The following is a 20,485-nucleotide window of genomic DNA, read 5'->3' on the forward strand; positions in this document are numbered from 1 at the left end:
TGAGTGAGTGAGAGAGTTTTTCATAATCACTGTTCAGCAACTGTACACATTCCTGGCTCTTAGGGAGGCACGGTGGCTTTAGTGGGTAGCACTGTCGCCTCACAGCAAGAAGGTCCTGGGTTCGATCCCCAGGTGGGGCGGTCCGGGTCTTTTCTGTGCTGAGTTTGCATGTTCTCCCCATGTTTGTGTGGGTTTCCTCCAGGTTTCCTCCGGTTTCCTCCCACAGTCCAAAAACATGCCACCAGGCTAATTGGAAACACTAAATTGTCCTATAGATACCTTGCCGCTAGATGCACAAACCAGTGCATTGTAGTGCCGGTCCCAAGCCCAGATGAATATGGAGGGTTGTGTCAGGAAGGGCATCCGGCGTAAAAGCTGTGCCAAATCCCGCCGGCGACCCCTAACGGGAAGAAGCCGGAAATGCCGACCCCGTAATCGAAAAACGGGACAAAGGCTGAGGAACAAGAAGAAGACACATTCCTGGCTCTTACCACCAATCACGTCAGCCGAATCCTGACACTCCAAAACACCCCACACCCGCACACTACCATCACCATGTTTGACTGTTTGTATATTTGCTTTTTGCTAGACAAAATGTAACAGGAGCACTTTAAGTACAATATTATATCTGATATTTCACTGTGTTAGCATGGTAGCATTTTTACCTTGTCTATTTTGGAATCGACCACTAAGCTTAGCTGAGGCTAGAGGCTTCTGTACTACTTCAGGTGTTTGTGACTTATTGTAATAGCTGGCAGTTCTTGGGTAATTTTAGGCCTGTTTTAAGGTCCCTACATTTGTAGACGTTGGCTTACTGTGAGTCCTATAGCTTTAGAAATGTTTTAAACTGCTTATCCTAATCAGGGTCGTGGGCAGGGTGTTGGAGCCTGTCCCAGCTCTCAGTGAAATACCCTGGACAGGGCGACAATCCATCGCAGGGCACCTCAACCACATTCACACTTTAACACACACACACACCTAAGTGCAATTTTAGTATCTTAAATTTACCTGACTGCATGTCTTTGGACTGCTGGAGGAAACCCACGCTGACACGGGGAGAACATGCAAAGTCCACACAGAAAGGACCCAGAGCGCTCCAACTGGGAATCAAACCCTGGACCTTCTTGCTGTGAGGTGACAGTGCTACCCACAGAGCACGCTTTTGTAACCCTTTGTAACACTAAATTATTTTATTTTTATTTGTTAAAGAGGTCCACCCAGAAACTATGGGCACAGGGCAGGATTATCCTGGACAGGGCGTCGATCTATTTCAGGGCTTCGGCCAGTCCCCCCTTAGACATAGCCAATTGTGTCTTACAGCTTTAGAGGACGCCCTGGCAAGCCGATATCACCACTGAGTGTGCTCCTGTCTTGCATATGGTGACATTTCCTTAGATCATGACATATAGTTAGTGTACAGTTAGTGTAAATACTTTACTGGTTTGTTCTTTTGAGGCACAGGACAGAGATAATCACGTGAGTAGAGAAGCACACTTTTCCTTTGACTATGGAATCCCCAAAGGGACAAAATGCAGTAAATTTGTAATAACATACATCAAACATGAGACCACAGAAAAGTTTGGTACACTTAATTAACGTGTGATTGCTAGGACCGCCTCATATTGCATGCTACGTAAATGAAAAAATAAAATCGCTAAACACAAACCTTAAATTGTGAATTAGGTAGGGCCTTGATTATGTGAAATAATCTAGTGTGGCAATTATGTAACAACAGAGGCAATTAGCAAGAGGGCTACTGTTTTTTATAATACTGCGTCTTGTGTTTGTGATCTAGGGCTGCAACTATCGATTAATTTTGAAATCAAGTATTCTATCGATTATTCCACAGATTAATCGAGTAATCGGATAAGAAATACTTTTGCTTTAATGAAGAGCAAAAATAAATACATATAAGATTAAATAAGACGCGTCTCTTAAAACAAACTGTACATTTTTATTCCTTGCATACAGGACAGTTTAAAGAGAACATTTTTGATATACAAAAACAAATACATCAAAAATAAATCAAATTACTTTTAAAATGTGTACAGGCAACCTAAAATTAAGGCATAAATAATAATAAACAATAATACATAAACATCGCCTCTAATTTATGCAACTTTAAAAAAAAGAGCCTTCAAAAAAGCATGTGGTGGTTACAATGAAGAAAAGTCAGCGTATCAACAAGACGCTCTGATGGTGTGGATGTTGTTCTGAGTTTTCGGGGTTTTTTCAGCTTAAAATGATCTAAAACTTTCTGTCGTTTTCTCTGTCCGGTCTCATCTGTTCGCCCCTCGCTATTTTCTCTCTCTCTCCATTTTGCACGCTATCAAATCTCAGCTGTGTTTCAAATCGCACACTTTCATACTGAACAGTACGCAGGAGCGACGAGCGTGTCCAAATACGTAGTATTCATTGAACTGCATGCGAAAAGTACCCGGTTTAAGTTCTGTTTAAGTGTGAGATTTCGGATGCAGCCCTCGGCTTCTTCACGTCACCTGCTCACAGCGTGAACGTGTTGTGCAAAAGTGTGAAACACCGTGAGCTGTATATAGTTGCATGGATTAAACGATGCCTCAATGCGAAAAATTTGAATCGATGATTTTTAGTAATCAATTACTCGAGTTTCTCGAGGAATCGTTTCAGCCCTAGTGTGATCTATAACTTCCTGTAGTGGGTCGGTAATGCTGAAGCTGTGGGTTGAGCTGATGTTACTCACACTACACTATTGAACATCATGAATACTTTTATACAAAAGAGTTTCACAGCAGCCTGTGCTCGTCAGTGTATGAGCAGTGGTGTCTGTGTTGTGTATTGTGCTGATGCCGAGGGAAAGCTTTGCCAACTGGTGAACTCAGACTACATTAACCTACTGTAGCACTGAGGTGGCAGCCCCCATGCTGAGCTAATCTGTGCTAATCTTATGAATATTGTTTTATTAGCTTAAACCACCCACCAATTACCCAGTATGTTGTATTTCACATGGTTGTCCAATTCATTGAAGTATTTAGATCTTTTAGGCTAATATGCAGGATATATTTCCAACCTGTTTCCTATACAGTGGACCCTTGAATTACAAATTTAATTGGTTTCGAAGGGCTGTTTTTAAGTCAAAATGTTCATTAGTTTAACCTATTTTTCCCACAAGAAATAATGTAAATAGAATTAATCCGTGCCAGACCTCCTAAACCACCCCCTTACCTAACCTCTCTAATGTCTTAAATTGTCTTTTTTGTTTTAAATACAAGTGTATTTTCCCTTAAATCTTAAATTATGGAATAGACATTACTGTAATAAACAATAATAAACAACAATACACAGTAGTACTGTACTGTACATAAAACACACACCACATTTTAGTACAGTACGTGTGTTTTACTATACACCATAATACATTTCCTTTTTTTTCTTCTATTAACCACTTTATTTCAGTAGTGTTGTATTGTGTAGGTGTAATTGCATGAAAGAAAGAATACTTTACTCAGCGGACTTCCTTCTTCTCTCTTACTCACTGTCCCCACTGTCTGATACACAGTGACTGATACACAGCTACTGGCAGGAGTAATTATACAACAACGAATAGTAATAAATTTGTTCATTTTTTCAGCACTACGCTTCCTCTGCACCTTCTTTGAGACCATTTTAATATTGAATTTTACAAAATATAAAGAAAACACTGAAAAAACACCGTCCTCTGTCCGCTCACTGTATATATATATACAGTATATACAGTATATATACAGTATATATACATATATATATATATATATACATATATATATATATATATATATATAGAGAGAGAGAGAGAGAGAGAGAGAGAGATGGTCGGGGTTAACTTGTTCGTGACGTCACATGTTTCGCAAATTTCGGTTCGTAATCCGAAATTTGTTCGTACGTTAAGTTGAAAAAGATCGTTCGTAACCCAAAATGTTTGTATGGTAAACTGTTCGTAACACAAGGGTCCACTGTATCAGTATTGGTACCAAATTAATTTTTTACTTTTGTAGTCAAAGTGTAAGAGACAGTTTAATTTTGGAGCACAGGCTTCTGGTGGCACAGCAGTCTCTAAGCCTGTGAATGGACAGTCTCACCATTTGACCATCCAGATACATTTCCTTTCAGCATAAGTGAAAGTTTGTGTTTTCTTCTTTGACCTTTGACCTATGGGTTACTATTTGGGCACAGAGAAGTCACCATTTGTTGTTTATCCTAATCAATAACAAAAATACACCATTTGCATTCCTTTATTCATTGTCTGCTTTACCACCACTTTATCCTATTCAGGGTCATGGTGGGTGCAATCACAAGTCCATCACAGGGCAAACACACACACACACCTAGGGAAATTTAGTATCTTCAATTAACCTGACTTCAAGTCTAGGAGGAAACCGGAGCTCCCAGAGGAAACCCATGCAGACGTAGGGAGAACATGCAGGCTTCACACAGAAAGGACCCAGAACGCTCCACCTGGCAACTGAACCCAGGACCTTCTTGTTGTGAGGCGACAGTGCTACCCACCAAGCCACCATGCCACCCCCACCATTAACTTGAACTGATTTTTAGTTGGATTTTTGTTTTGGACATGTCCACATAGGCTCCATCACCACTCTGACCACCACAAACCTGATCAATAAAAGTCTGTTACTGAAGATGAATAATTAAACAAAAGGTAGATGCTTATTAAATTGTGTAATTCCTTTTAGTGGTTTGAAGCCATTGGTCCTTATTCATTCTACTTTTTATAATAAAATGAATATAATTTTATATATTTTATGTAACATGTAATATCTCTTTCAGTGTGGCAGTCACAGAGTCGGTGTCAAGCTCGGGTCATGCCGGTGAAGGAGACGATGAAGAACAGGCCCTGTTAGACCGCCTGGCCAAGAGAGAGGAGCGCAGACAGAGGAGAATGAAGGAGGCGCTCGATAGACAGAAGGAGCTGGAGCCTGACACCCCTTCCTACACCTCCTACAGCACCGAGCTCTCCTCCACCTCCAGCTCCACCCGCCAAGCCTACTATGACCAGGAGGGAGAGCCAGTGCTCAATAGCAAAAAGGAGGAAAAAGACCAGGAGGAGGTGGCACTGCAGGAAGAGGAGGAGGAGGAGAAACAGAAAGTGGAGGAGATTGTGGAGGAGAAACCACGGAGGTCTTACCTGAGGGAGCAGGTGTGTTTTCGTTAATCTGGTGCAAGGTTTGATGAATTAGTGCTGAATTGAGCTGATCTTCATGAAGATTGTTTACTTTTAGGAATCCACTGAGGAAAAACCTAAAATTGATGATGAGGTACGACCATTGTGTCTTTCTCTGTTTTTGGCTTATAAAACATCCATCGTCAACCTTGTGGTTTTTAATTTTCTTTCATAGGCCAGGGCCGAGGGTAAAACTTTAACTGAAGACATAACTGATTCCCCAGTTGTTTCAAGGCAGGAAGCACCGAAGAATTCAAAAGAAGTCTATGAGGATGTAGAGGAAGTAGAGAAGAATGAGTTAGAGATGATTACAGAGAGTACATCTGATGAAAAGCAGGAGGCAGCTGACTCTGAGAAACCAGACAGACAGTTTGTAAACAGTGATTCGGGTTTGGTAAGAGGCCAGCCATTCATAGATGATGGATGATCAAAGCTTTGGGGGCTTAGTCTCTGATTGATTTTTACTTTTCACATGGTGCATTCTCAAAATTTAAAGCCATAGCCTGGCAAAATATTAAATGTACATGATTAAATGTACAGGACTTGGCTTATGGAACTATGTCAGTGGTCCTTAGCTTAAATTGTAAAAAAAAAATGTCACGTAGTTCCCTTAGAAAATTTGTATACAAACAATCATTAATTTAAGAAAATCCATCATTCAGAATTAATATGCATGTGTAATTAGAACTGTACCAATAATTATCAGCCCATTTTTTTATTCACTGTCTGTTTTACCACCACTTTATCCTATTCAGCGTCACGGTGGGTCCATTTCACTGGGCAAAAGGCAGGAAACACCTTGGACAGGTCACCAGTCCATTACAGGGCAAACACACACACACACACATTCACACAATGAGAACTTAATGTCTTTGGACTGTGGGAGGAAACCGGAGCGCCCGGAGGAAACCCATGCATGTTGTCCACATGTAAACTCCACACAGAAAGGACCTGGGTTGCTCCACCTGGGAATCAAACCCAGGACCTTCTTGCTGTGAGGCGACAGTGCTACTTACCGAGCCACCGTGCAGCCACCAACATGTACACTTTTTACCATGAACATTGTCTCAAATCAACTTTACAGGATCCAGGACCAACAGACCAAAAACCCATACTGAGCAAGCCAAGGGTGACAGTGGCAAGGAAAAACTCCCTTAAAAATACAGCAAGAAACCTTGAGAGGAACCAGACTCAGCCGGGACCCATCCTTCTTGGGTGGCCTGGAGGAATTCTACATTGTTCAGTCCAGCCTGCGAAAAAGTCTATTGCAGTTCTGGACATTTTTGGTGCAGACACGCCAGCTCCCGTCCCATCTAGTAGGAGCAGCCTTGTTGGCCCTGCATGGGGAGAACATGCAAACTCCACACAGAAAGGACCCAGACCGCCCCACCTGGGGATCGAACCCAGGACCTTCTTGCTGTGAGGCAACAGTGCTACCCACTTAGCCACCGTGCCGCCCCCAGTTAACCTGACCTCATGTTTTTGGATTGTGGGAGGAAACCAGAGCTCCTGAAGGAAACCCATGCAGACGCAGGGAGAATATGCAGGCTTCACAAAAAAAGGACCCAGACCGCTCCACCTGGCAATTGAACCCAGGACCTTCTTGCTGTGAGGCGACAGTGCTCAGTGAAACCCATGTGGAGAACAAGCCAACTTCACACAGAAAGGACCTGGGTTGCTCCACCTGGGAATCAAACCCAGGACCTTCTTGCTGTGAGGCGACACTGCTACTTACCGAGCCACCGTGCCGCCACCAACATGTATAGTTGTTATTAAGAAAAGCTTAAAGTCAAATTTTCTTTTTATTTTAGCTTTTAATTTTTTTTATTTAATTTTTTTATTTAATTTTATATAACATTTATATAATTAATAATTTTTAAACCCAATAAAAAATCTAATATTTACTAATTAACAACAATGATATTATATAATTATATTCGCTTCAACAGAAGTAGGTTAACAATTTTAAACTTATATATATATATATATATATATATATATATATATACTGTATATATATATATATATATATATATATATATATATATATATATATATATTATTTATGCATTTTCTCCCCTTTTTCTCCCTTTTTAGCGTGTCCAACTCTTGCGTCACGCTTCCTCCTCTGATTGAGGAGAACGAAGCTAACCCATGCCCCCTCCGACACATGGGCAGCAGCCGTATGCATTTTGTCACCTACAGTTGACAACGAGTAGTTATGAGAGAGTCCCTATCCTGCTTTAATATCCCACCCCTATCTGAACAACAGCCGGCAGGCAGAGCTGAGACTCGATACGATGTATTTGAGATCCCAGCTCTGGTGTTCCAGTGTGTGTTTTTACCGCTGCGCCACCTGAGCGGCAGCAAGTTACTATTTTGACTGCATTATATTTACCTCAGCATTTTTTAAAAATACAACCTTACACCTAGTAAAAAGCCCTAAACTGGTGTGATCTGAATTACTTATTTAATATGTGGTACATGTAGAAATAATTTTAAATGTGGGTACAAAATATTATATTAAGCTGAAAACACAACCATTGAGGCCATATATGCATTAATTCTTCCAACTAATTACAAACCATGCACTAGTCATGTAATAAATAAACCTGTTGTGACTAGACCTTGATAGGGTGATGTAGTGTTTTGACTGCTAGCTTTATTCAATGCTTATCTCATATAAATAAGCCTAAATGTTACAACCTTGGAGCACCCGTGTTAAACTAAACAACAGACACCAGACATGTCCTAAGGGATTACTTCTGGATGAGGTGAAAATTGTGGTCATTTTATTTTTGGTTGATCTATCGTATTAAAATTGAAATAAATGATGAATATAATTCATTTGTAATATTTGTTTTTTTATACCCAAAAGTATCTGTAAGAGACTTAGCCCCAAACCTTGACCTACCCACACACCAGGGAGTGCAGTGATTCCACAGTGTGTTCACAACCTTGTCTTTTATTGATTTGCCCACATTATTATTAGAGTCACTCTTGTTATCTCACCAGTGATTAGCTTTCACATCCTGTGCATGACACAAGTGTGTTCACCTCTCCACTGTCTTACATCTCACCCTTGTTCCATCGAGTGACCCCGAACTGCTTCCCCCAGCCTAAAGCATGTCCGCGGCATGTTCTGACTTCTGTTTTTCTGTTTACAGATGGAGGATGAGGATGTAGGAAGGAAAACCAAGCAGCAGAATGGAGGAGTGTATGAGGAGGGCAAGCACAAGAAGATGGAGAGAACCCTGAGGTATGTAAGAACAATGCACATCCTGAGTGGTGTAAAACACTCACTCACTATCTTAACCGCTTGTCCAATTGGGGGGTTGGGGTGCTGGAGCCCATCCCAGCTTTTCAATGGGCACAAGGCACACAGTAACACCCTGGACGGGGTGCCAGTCCATCTCAGGGCAGACACATACACACATGTGTTCACCAACAGGGCAATTCAGTGTCCCCAATCAACCTGACTGCATGTTTTTGGACTGTGGGAGTAAACCGGAGCTCCCGGAGGAAACCCACGCAGACACGGGGAGAACATGCAAACTCCACACAGAAAGGACCCGGACCGCCCTACCTGGGGATCAAACCCAGGACTTTCTTGCTGTGAGGCGACAGTGCTACCCACTGAGCCACCGTGCCGCCCTGGTGTAAAACAGTCTTCATAAAATAATCTTCTATGTCGGGTGGTGCAATGGTCTATAACGCTATCAGCCGGCTGGGCGGCTACACAGACGTGATTGATTATGTCTTGGCAATGTGGTAGGTGAAGCACTGTGATGGATTGGCACATTCCTATCTTGTGCCCAGTGTTTCTTGTTGGAACTGGACTTGCAGCAACCTTGACCAGGACAAAGCGGTTGATGACAATAAATTGTTTATTAAATATTTGTTCATGTTAATTTATAGTTACAGTCAGAAATATTAAATCTTTCGATGAATATAAGGATGAGTGCTGATTGTACCAGAGAGCTGAAATTTTTGAAATATAGTTCTACTTTAATTGTAGGTAAACAAGAATAGTTTATTTTAAACACAGTTTGTAATCACAAACTTAAACGGGATACCGATCTGTCATGGTAATTAGGCTGTATAGTGTATTGGGTTTCTCAACCTGTGACCTGTAGCACATGGAGGCTTTCATCCAAAACGACCTACAGTTATGACAGAATACTATTAAGTAATTGATGATTAAGGACCATGCTCAGGGGTCCAACAGTGTTAACTAGACGATAGTGGGGAATGATCCGGCAATTTTCTGATCAGTAGTCCAATACCTTAACCACTGAGTTACCACTATATTCACCTGATATTTACTCAGCAATTGTAAAACTGCTATATTGCTGTGTTAACACATGAAAACATCAGGTCCATTGAAGGAATCTATCCTGGACCTGTTCTGCAATGAGTGTCAAATTATCACCGGGCATCATTTACTTATTCACAATTAGGTGGTGGATCGAACCCGGATCTATCGTAATTATACAGAGATTTAAAGCAGCCTAGTTTCTAGTTTCTGCATATTTTTGGGAGGTGGAATGGAATAACTGGAGAAAACCCATGCAGACCAGGAGAACATGACAACTTGGAGCTAAGATTAAACAGTGGTAACTTGGCGGTAGTGGGAATTCACCCGGCAACCTTATGATCACTAGTCCAGTACCTTAACCACTGAGCTACTACTGAGCTACCTATATTGCTGTGGTAACACCTTTCAGGTCTGGTGACCCCTGAAAACATATTCCCCTGAAGGAATATTTCCTGGACTTATTGTCAATTCATCACCAGGCATCACTTACTTACTCACAATTAGGTGGTGATAAAGTGATTTTTTACAAGGTGGATGAAACCAGACCATCCATATAAACAGGGGGGCAATTTCTCATAGACATGGAACGGAGGTGGTTCAAGCCCCACCATTGCCAGGTTGCCACTGTTGGGCCCTTGAGCACGGCCCTTAACCGTGAATTGCTTAGACAATCGCTTTGGATAAAAGCGTCTGATAAATGCCGAAAGTGTAAATGTAACAATAAAGTAGCCAATTGTGACCGGAACCTAAGATCAAACACAGTGAACTTGGTGATGGTGGGGATTGATCCGGCAACCTTTTGATCACTAGTCCAATACCTTAACCACTGAGCTACCTCTATTTTTACCTGATTTTTACCTGGCAGTTGTAAAACTGCTATATTGCTGTGTCAGCTTATTGTAATTTTTGACTCTGGGGTGCTTTCACACATAGTCCTTGCCCAATTAATAACCAGATAAACATAAGTGCATGTGTAAGGATGGCTTTAACAGCAGCTGTCTTAGCGAATTGCTATACAGGACATTTAATCCCAGCTGACCACTCCTGTAACATGAGCGTTTGTCTGTCACCTTAGACTGGTGTGTGTGTGTGCTTGTGTGTGCACATTTCTAAGATAAATATATGTGCCTTTTTCTTGTTTATATACTCTTTGTACCTTTGTACACATGCATATTTTGCTTAGTGTGTGTGTTTCTGTGTACCAGTCGTGGCAGCATGCGCTCTTTCGAGGCTCCAGCAACAGATGAAGAAGAGGCAGAGCAGGCACGTCTGGAGGCTGAAAGAAAGCTGGAGGAGCTGAAGCGCAGGAGAGACGAGACGGAGAACGAGGAGTTTGAGAGGATGAAGCAGAAGCAGCATGAGGCTGAGGCTGAGCTGGAGGAACTGAAGAGGAAGAGGGAGGAGAGGAGGAAGGTGCTGGAAGAAGAGGAGAAGCAGAGGAAGCAAGAGGAGGCTGAGAAAAAAGCTAAAGAGGAGGTGCGGTAGATTTCATCGGCACTCGTTACGATCAGATCTGACCCGCAAATTACATACATAGTAACCAGATTAATAAGGGGAGTAGAAAATAATGTAATAATTTATATACGGCTGCATTTATACACAAATGTAATACATGTATAAAGAAATGTGTTTAATTAAGAGACAACCATCACAAATCAATTCAACCTGCCATCATTTAACTTCAGTCTTGGGGGCATTCGGGTGCCGCACCAGTCTAATACACTAGCCCATCACCTTGGAGACTCTGAGCTTCTGAATTCGAGTCTCAACTGTGCTGCCAGCCTGGCCGGGCTGTAAACAGACACAACAAGCAGTGTCTGAGGAAAGGATGTTGGATAGGGTTTCTTTTATCAGCCCTGCAATGCGCTGGCCAAAGCACCAGCACAAGTAGAAGAGGTATACATTGAGTGTAATATAACTCTATGTACACGATGTGGCTCTCCAAAAATCCACTTTTGGCTGGTGTAAAGAAGTGGCTGGTTAATGACTAGAAACTTCACAGTGGTCAGAGGATGCAGCTGCTAGACTGACCCTCCTCGGCCAGTAAAGAAAGCACTGTGCAACACCCTTACAACCACCATGTCCCCAACTTGTGGTAGGTAGTGACAGGTTAAAATCTGATGTAATATTGCATTATTCTGTGAATGTCATTTTATTTGTATGGTTTACCAAGGCTTTATCCTGGGTGGGGTCATGGTAGGTCCGGTTTCCCTGGAATATCTGGGTGCAAACACTCCCCTTCCCCAACCCGGCCAGACATAGCCTACTTCCCCTAACCCTAAAAGTATTGCTGGAGATTTAAGCCCCGGATCTCCCTTGTTTATCGTTGCACCACCTGAGTGTGTGCAGGTAACTGCACTTACTAACTGTAAGAGTTATTGCTGACCAGGTTTGCAGCAGAGATGTTCACAAGTCGAGTCCAAAATATGAGTCCGAGTCAAGTCACGAGTCTTTAGGCTAGAGTCCGAGTCGAGTCATGAGTCTTTAGGCTAGAGTCCGAGTCAAGTCAGGAGTCAATATAATCTACACAAAACATATATTGGAAATGTAGTGTAGAAATAAACAAATAATCTGTAAGTTCAGATAAAAAACAAAAACAGATTAGCCACTGTATTTTGCCATTTTACTTCATGCCTTTACTTTCCTAGGTACCAGTTAAAAGCTTAAACTGACGTTTTGTTTTCATTGCAAATTACAGCACAGCGGCCAAGATCCCAAACACAGCAAAAAAATCCATAATACTGCTTACCTTAGCTATGTTGTTCTAGATGCTATTAAATTTATAAGCGTGTGTCCCATTGGGAATATAATCCGTTATTTTGTAAATGTGCTTATAATTAAAAACCTCCAAACTTTGTGAAGTAAAACATGAATCCGTTAGAAAGTCAATCAGGCGTTTCATTGACAATCATCTGTGTGACGCTGCAAACTAAATACATGTAAATAAGAACATTTCTTACTAAAAATTACAATCAGAAGGTCTGATGGGTTCAGAAAGCGGTTCTTACAATCATTAGCACCAATTCTGTAGGAGCGTTCCATTCACATTATCTGTTACTGTAAACTGCTCTACGTAAGGTATTCCACCATCTTAAGTAGGAAGCGATGCTTAATCACACTACGCCGGAAGCTGGCAGAAAATGACACGATCAGATTGATGTGTATATATATATATATATACTGTATATACTGTATATATATATATATATATATATATATACTGTATATATACAGTATATATATACAGTGTATCACAAAAGTGAGTACACCCCTCACATTTCTGCAAATATTTTATTATATCTTTTCATGGGACAACACTATAGAAATAAAACTTGGATATAACTTAGAGTAGTCAGTGTACAGCTTGTATAGCAGTGTAGATTTACTGTCTTCTGAAAATAACTCAACACACAGCCATTAATGTCTAAATAGCTGGCAACATAAGTGAGTACACCCCACAGTGAACATGTCCAAATTGTGCCCAAAGTGTCAATATTTTGTGTGACCACCATTATTATCCAGCACTGCCTTAACCCTCCTGGGCATGGAATTCACCAGAGCTGCACAGGTTGCTACTGGAATGCTCTTCCACTCCTCCATGATGACATCACGGAGCTGGTGGATGTTAGACACCTTGAACTCCTCCACCTTCCACTTCAGGATGTGCCACAGGTGCTCAATTGGGTTTAGTCCATCACCTTTACCTTCAGCTTTCTCATCAAGGCAGTTGTCATCTTGGAGGTTGTGTTTGGGGTCGTTATCCTGTTGGAAAGTTTTCGAAGGGAGGGGATCATGCTCTGTTTCAGAATGTCACAGTACATGTTGGAATTCATGTTTCCCTCAATGAACTGCAGCTCCCCAGTGCCAGCAACACTCATGCAGCCCAAGACCATGATGCTACCACCACCATGCTTGACTGTAGGCAAGATACAGTTGTCTTGGTACTTCTCACCAGGGCGCCGCCACACATGCTGGACACCATCTGAGCCAAACAAGTTTATCTTGGTCTCGTCAGACCACAGGGCATTCCAGTAATCCATGTTCTTGGACTGCTTGTTTTCAGCAAACTGATTGCTGGCTTTCTTGTGCGTCAGCTTCCTTCTGGGATGACGACCATGCAGACCGAGTTGATGCAGTATGTTGCGTATGGTCTGAGCACTGACAGGCTGACCTCCCACGTCTTCAACCTCTGCAGCAATGCTGGCAGCACTCATGTGTCTATTTTTTAAAGCCAACCTCTGGATATGAAGCCGAACACGTGGACTCAACTTCTTTGGTCGACCCTGGCGAAGCCTGTTCCGAGTGGAACCTGTCCTGGAAAACCGCTGTATGACCTTGGCCACCATGCTGTAGCTCAGTTTCAGGGTGTTAGCAATCTTCTTATAGCCCAGGCCATCTTTGTGGAGAGCAACAATTCTATTTCTCACATCCTCAGAGAGTTCTTTGCCATGAGGTGCCATGTTGAATATCCAGTGGCCAGTATGAGAGAATTGTACCCAAAACACCAAATTTAACAGCCCTGCTCCCCATTTACACCTGGGACCTTGACACATGACACCAGGGAGGGACAACGACACATTTGGGCACAATTTGGACATGTTCACTGTGGGGTGTACTCACTTATGTTGCCAGCTATTTAGACATTAATAGCTGTGTGTTGAGTTATTTTCAGAAGATAGTAAATCTACACTGCTATACAAGCTGTACACTGACTACTCTAAGTTATATCCAAGTTTCATGTCTATAGTGTTGTCCCATGAAAAGATATAATAAAATATTTGCAGAAATGTGAGGGGTGTACTCACTTTTGTGATACACTGTATATAGTCACACGTAACTAATGTTGCTGACTTTTGTTGTCCACAAGTCATTTTATGCAAGTCACGAGTCGAGTCCGAGTCATTTGAAACGAGTCCGAGTCTAGTCTGAAGTCGCTGTGTGTGCGACTTACGAGCGACTCGGACTCCAGTCGCAAACTCGAGCCCCCATCTCTGGTTTGCAGTGGGCCTGGTGAACCCTATAAACATTAGGCCCACCGAAGGAATATATGCTGGACCGAGTGTCAGTTCATCACAGAGGATCACTTGCTTACTCACAATTATTTGATGACAAAGTAGCCAATCTACTGTACATTATTTACATTTTTAACAAAGTGGAAGGAAACTGGACCATCCCCATCAATAGGAAAAAACAGGGGGACAATTCCTCACAGACAGGGATTGGAGGTGAGAATCGAACCCAGATGTACAGAATTATACAGCTGTTTAGCACAGCCAATCCAGTTTCTGCATATTTTTAAAAGTTGGGATGGAACTAGAATAACTTAAGAAAACCCATCCAGACACCAGGAGAACTTAACAAACTCTTTAAAAACTGTGACCAGAGACTAAGATCAAACCCAGATGTTCAGGACTCAGGTTGCTTTTGGATAAAAATCTACCAGCTATGCCAACATGCCATGTGCTAGTGTTTAATAGCTTCCTAGGAGCCGGATTCCTTACTGGGACATTTTTGTATTTGTCTTGGCTCTGACTGAGTGTCTATTTTTGCTTGAGAATTGGTTCTTTGTAAAGAGGCAGGCATGCTTTGCATTTTTCTACAGCGCTCAATGTCATTAGGTTTGATCTTTTTTAACTCTGTGTAGATAACATATCAGTCAGAGGCTTTGTCGTTCCATATGAATTTCCATATTAGGACTTTTGTTCATCTTTGAACGCTTTTTGCTTGTCTATCATGACCCAGTAAGGTCATTGCTTTTATTTTTTAAATGTTCTTTATTATCGACTGTTTTGACCTTCTGTTATGTTCATTTCAGCTTACACTGCCTCAACTTTTGACTTTTTCTCAATTATAATATGCAAATTACACACAGCATTAAGCAGGTCTTAACCACAGTGAGCAGCACCTGCAGTCAACTCTTCTGTTCTGTCCACTGTGATACAAGCCGAATCATGTTTTTAATTATAGCTTGAATAACTAAGACACTTGTAAGATTGTTTCGAGTCACTGTTCTTACAAATGAGAGCCGTGAACTGCTGCAAGCATCTATATGGTAAAAATATTCAGTTGAGCTGGAATTGTACAATGTACAGTAGTTTCATAAGCTGGCTGAATTCATTGGTAAATATGCATGTGCTTATAATGTGTTATTTCTGGAGATAGGTACCCACTCTCAACCTGCCAGCTACTATTTTACATGTTATTTTTAACTTGAACACAAGTTATGCAACATTAGAAGGAATCATTTAATGTTTGAACACCTTTATTTGTCATTAATACACTGATCAGCCATAACATTAAAACCACCTCCTTGTTTCTAAACTCACTTTCCATTTTATCAGCTCCACTTACCATATAGAAGCACTTTGTAGTTCTACAATTACTGACTGTAATCCATCTATTTCTCTACATACTTTGTTAACCTGCTTTCCCCTTGTTCCTTAATGGTCAGGACCACTACAGAGCAGGTATTATTTGGGTGGTTGATGATTCTCAGCACTGCAGTGACACTGACATGGTGGTGTGTTAGTGTGTGTTGTGCTGGTATGAATGGATCAGACACAGCACACTGTCACTGCTGGACTGAGAATAGTCCACCAACCAAAAATATCCAGCCAACAGCGCCCCATGGGCAGCGTCCTGTGACCACTGATGACGGTCTAGAAGATGACCAACTCAAACAGCAGCAATAGATGAGCGATCGTCTCTGACTTTACATCTACAAGGTGGACCAACTAGGTAGGAGTGTCTAATAGAGTGGACAGTGAGTGGACACGGTATTTAAAAACTCCAGCAGTGCTGCTGTGTCTGATCCACTCATACCACCTCAACACATACTAACACACCACCACCATGTCATTGTCACTGCAGTGCTGAGAATGATCCACCACCTAAATAATGCCTGCTCTGTGGTGGTCCTGTAGGGGTCCTGCCATTTAAGAACAGGGTGAAAGCAGGCTAAAAACGTATGTAGAGAAACAGATGGACTACAGTCAGTAATTGTAGAACTACAAAGTGCTTCTACATGGTAAGTGGAGCTGATAACATGGACAGTGAGTGTAGAAACAAGGAGGTGGTTTTAATGTTATGGCTGATCAGTGTATACACAGCATTTTTGGAAGCTTCTTCAGATTCACCCTATACCAGAGTGATACATGAAGCAGTGCACCCCTCACGTATAGTGCCCATTGTACAAGCCTGTAAAGGCAGTGTTATGATCTGGGGTTGCTTCAACTGGTCAGCTCGAGGCTTGGCATTCTTTTGTGTGGGTAAAATGAAGTCAGCTGACTACCTGAATATACTGAATGACCAGGATTACCTTGTCAAGATTCCTCAGGCACAAATAGTGAAACATTTTCTCACATAATTTGGCCAGAGAGTGGTCCGACTTTCCTGCTGTCAATACAAGACTAACTAAAAATCAGATGAACTCTGGATGGATATAAATGTGACGAGTGCCATAATCCACACTAAAGGCTGTCTAATAAAATAATACAGTGTCCATTTTGTTTTCTTTTCGTAGTTTAAGTTATGGAATAATATACTAAATCTGTTGGGTCTATATGATATAATAAGGCAGTATTGTTTTTGTCTCTTGGGCAGGAGGAGAAGAGGAGGATGAAAGAGGAGATAGAGAGGAGGAGGGCCGAGGCGGCTGAACGCAGGCAGAAAGTTGGAGAGGAGGTGGACGGAGAAGCCAGCAAGCCTTTTAAATGTGTGAGCCCACGTGGATCTTCCCTGAAGGTAAGCTTTCTTCTAATTCAGCCAACATGGTTCCTACACAACCAGCACATCACAGAATTTCGTCTGCAAGACTTGATGCTTAATTGCTTCAAAACAGCTTTACATAGTGAACTTGGCAGTTATGTAAAGATTAACATGAAAAAAAGCATGGCTAGAACTAGTTTAGTAATTAGATTTTACATTATAAACAAAGAAATTGAGGGCGCCCAGGTGGCACAGCGAGATATTCCGCTAATAATTAACAGTATTTGTATTTATTACATCATAGTTTCACCATTTATAACTAATATTATATAATTGCATACAGTCTTTACCACAGAGCAGTGATAAAAATGTGTATTGATCTGGCACACACTGCGACCAGTATTCCAATATACACTGCCTGGCCAAAAAAAGGTCACCACCTGGATTTAACTAAGCAAATAGGTAAGAGCCTCCCATTGGATAATTACTGCATGGGTGATTATGTTTCAGCTGGCAACAAGTTATTTAACCCTAACTGATGCAGTGAGTAGCTTCTCATTTGTTAAACAACCATGTCGAAAGACACATCCTGTGGTCGTGGAAAAGATGTTAATCTGTTTCAGAAGGGTGAAATTATTGGCCTGCATCAAGCAAAGAAAACATCTAATGCCAAGTTCACACTACACGACTTTCTGATTTGCCGGGTCGCTGTACAGTTCACACTACACGACTGAATCTTTTGCACTCGGGAGTCTTTCAGTCGGTGTGTATTTCACACTACACGACTGATCGGTGATAGGGGGTTTCACACTACACGACCTATCACCAACTGAAATCGCAGGCGAGCTTCTCTGGTCTCCCAAATATCGTTTTGTTACGAAAACAAACGCAAGATGTGACGAAAGGTTTAATGATACCACGTCCTAAAATGCACAAGTAGCGAGCGATCAAAGTTTGTGCACGTAAAAACAAATAGAAAAAATAAATGAATCTTAGTCCATTTGGCTTGGGTTGGTGTATAGTGAGTTGGAGCTTAATAAATATTTTTGCAATGTAACGTTGGTGTTTTGTAGAGAACGATAAGGTCAGAAATACTGTAAAACTTGTGTGTAACACCTGTGTATTATGATATAAACTATATTAAGCCCTGTACAGCCTTTTACACTCCTCCCCTGCATTTCTTCTCACGCTGTATCTTGCGTTCTCATTGGCTGTTCGGCATAGCACTCATTGCCAGTCGGGAAACACCCATTCAGATATCTGACATGCTAGATATCTCGATCCGGTCGCCGAGCCGCTCGGATCGAGTTGTTGGGTAGTTCACACATAGCGATTAAGAGCCGAGTTTTGATCGCCGAGCGAACGCCGAGTTGCTCCCGAGCCGGCAAATCTAGCGCCAACCAGTCGGCGAGCGAAAATCAGGGCAAAAATCGTGTAGTGTGAACTAGGCAAAAGGAGATTGCTGAAACTACTAAAATCGAGTTAAGAACTGTCCAACGCATTATTAAATAGTTGAAGGACAGTGGGGAAACATCATCTTCGAGGAAGGAATGTGGTCGGAAAAAAATCTTGAATGATCGTGATCGGCGATCACTTAAACGTTTGGTGAAATCATTATTGGACTCTGGAGCAATGGAAGACGGTCATGTGGTCTGATGAGTTCAGATTTACCCTGTTCATGCCTAGTGCCTACCGTACAAGCCTGTGGGGGCAGTGCTATGATCTGGGGTTGCTGCAGTTGGTCAGGTCTAGGTTCAGCAACGTTATGTGCCCAAATAATGAGGTCAGCTGACTACCTGAATATACTGAACAACCAGGTTACTCCATCAATGGATTTTTTCTTCCCTGATGGCTCGGGCATATTCAAAGATGACAATGCCAGGATTCATCGGGCTCAAATTGTGAAAGAGTGGTTCAGGGAGCATGAGACATCATTTTCACACATGGATTGGCCACCCCAGAATCCAGACCTGAACCCCATTGAGAATCTTTGGGATGTGCTGGAGAAGACTTTGCGCAGTGGTCCAAATCTCCCATCATCAATACAAGATCTTGGGGAAAAATTAATGCAACTCTGGAAATAAATAAATGTTGTGACATTGCAGAAGCTTGTGGAAATATCAAAGCTGTAATCAAAGCTAAAGGTGGTCCAACGAAATATTAGAGTGTGTGACCTTTTTTTTGGCGAGGCAGTGTATATTGGCTCAGACTGTTACATATGGGCTAAACGAGACAAGAGGGGGACACACACGCAGAGATGCTTAGCAAAAACGTATTTAATAATAACAAGACAAGACCGGTAGCACAAGACCAGACACACTAACAAATGCCCTAATCTAAATGCTAACACTAATCTAAACATGAACAATGCTAAAGCTAAACTAAATGCTAACACTAATCTAGATGTACATGAAACATGAAATCTATGCTAGTGCTAAACACCAGAAACATAAACATAAACAATCCTAAACTTTATGCTAAGCTAACACTTGCTAACAAAGAACATGAACAAGACTTACACATAATAAGACTTCTGAACACAACCTAACAAGAACATGACAAAACCAAAAGCATGACAATCGTGACAAGACAAACCAACATAAGCATCAAACCAAAATCTGCTGCTCCCTTAAATACCTTCAGCATTTCACCTAAAACGAGGAGCAGCTGTGGTTCATTGGCTTCAGTTCAATCAAAAGAGAGGAGGCGTAGGCTTACCAGCCTAAACAAACCTTCTCCAACGTGTGCTCCTGGAGAGAGGGGCGGCATGTGAACATGGCTCCAGGAGCACAAGGAGGCATGATTCGTGACACAGACTTACTCAGAGTTTCTTTAGATACAGACAGAAGATACAGACTCTACTAAGCTATTTTACTAATGACTTATTTTAATTATTAAATATTTAAATAAAATCCTATTGTGAATACAAGTGTTGCACTACAATGTAAGAATCAGTATTAGACTGTATATGTAGAAATACAGTCTTTTCAGGTGAGGGTGGAACCTTTTTTCACCAGCCCAACATTGTTAATTATTGTCTATTTATCTTTATGATAAAATAGGGTAACACTGAGCAACAAGTGTTACGGTGGATTTAAAATAATAGTTTTTATATCAGCTTAGTTACTGCACTTGTCGCTGGACTTGCAGCTTGATGTCACCAATCTCCTCCCTGTTGCTTTGCTTAGACCTCTAAACGGCACCAGCAACACCTCTCTTGTGTCCCAGCCAACATCTGTACCTGACATTTTATCCAATCAGTGGGA

At 41.6% G+C, this 20,485-nt stretch overlaps 1 protein-coding gene across 3 annotated transcripts in view; it reads left to right on the plus strand.

The window, feature by feature from the left end:
* cald1a (caldesmon 1a) overlaps positions 1-20,485 on the plus strand; it is a 117,263-nt gene that overhangs the window by 75,105 nt on the left and 21,673 nt on the right. For 2 of the 3 annotated variants that reach the window (XM_062996215.1, XM_062996206.1), the window contains exons 4-8: positions 4,801-5,170; positions 5,253-5,288; positions 8,362-8,453; positions 10,718-10,988; positions 17,115-17,255. In XM_062996215.1, the coding sequence (XP_062852285.1) occupies positions 4,801-5,170; positions 5,253-5,288; positions 8,362-8,453; positions 10,718-10,988; positions 17,115-17,255 (910 nt within the window). The remainder of the gene's footprint in view (positions 1-4,800; positions 5,171-5,252; positions 5,289-8,361; positions 8,454-10,717; positions 10,989-17,114; positions 17,256-20,485) is intronic. The other variant, XM_062996224.1, reaches the window with a different exon arrangement.

The sequence above is a fragment of the Trichomycterus rosablanca genome, chromosome 1 (genome assembly GCF_030014385.1).
Source record: "Trichomycterus rosablanca isolate fTriRos1 chromosome 1, fTriRos1.hap1, whole genome shotgun sequence".
Taxonomy (NCBI): domain Eukaryota; kingdom Metazoa; phylum Chordata; class Actinopteri; order Siluriformes; family Trichomycteridae; genus Trichomycterus; species Trichomycterus rosablanca.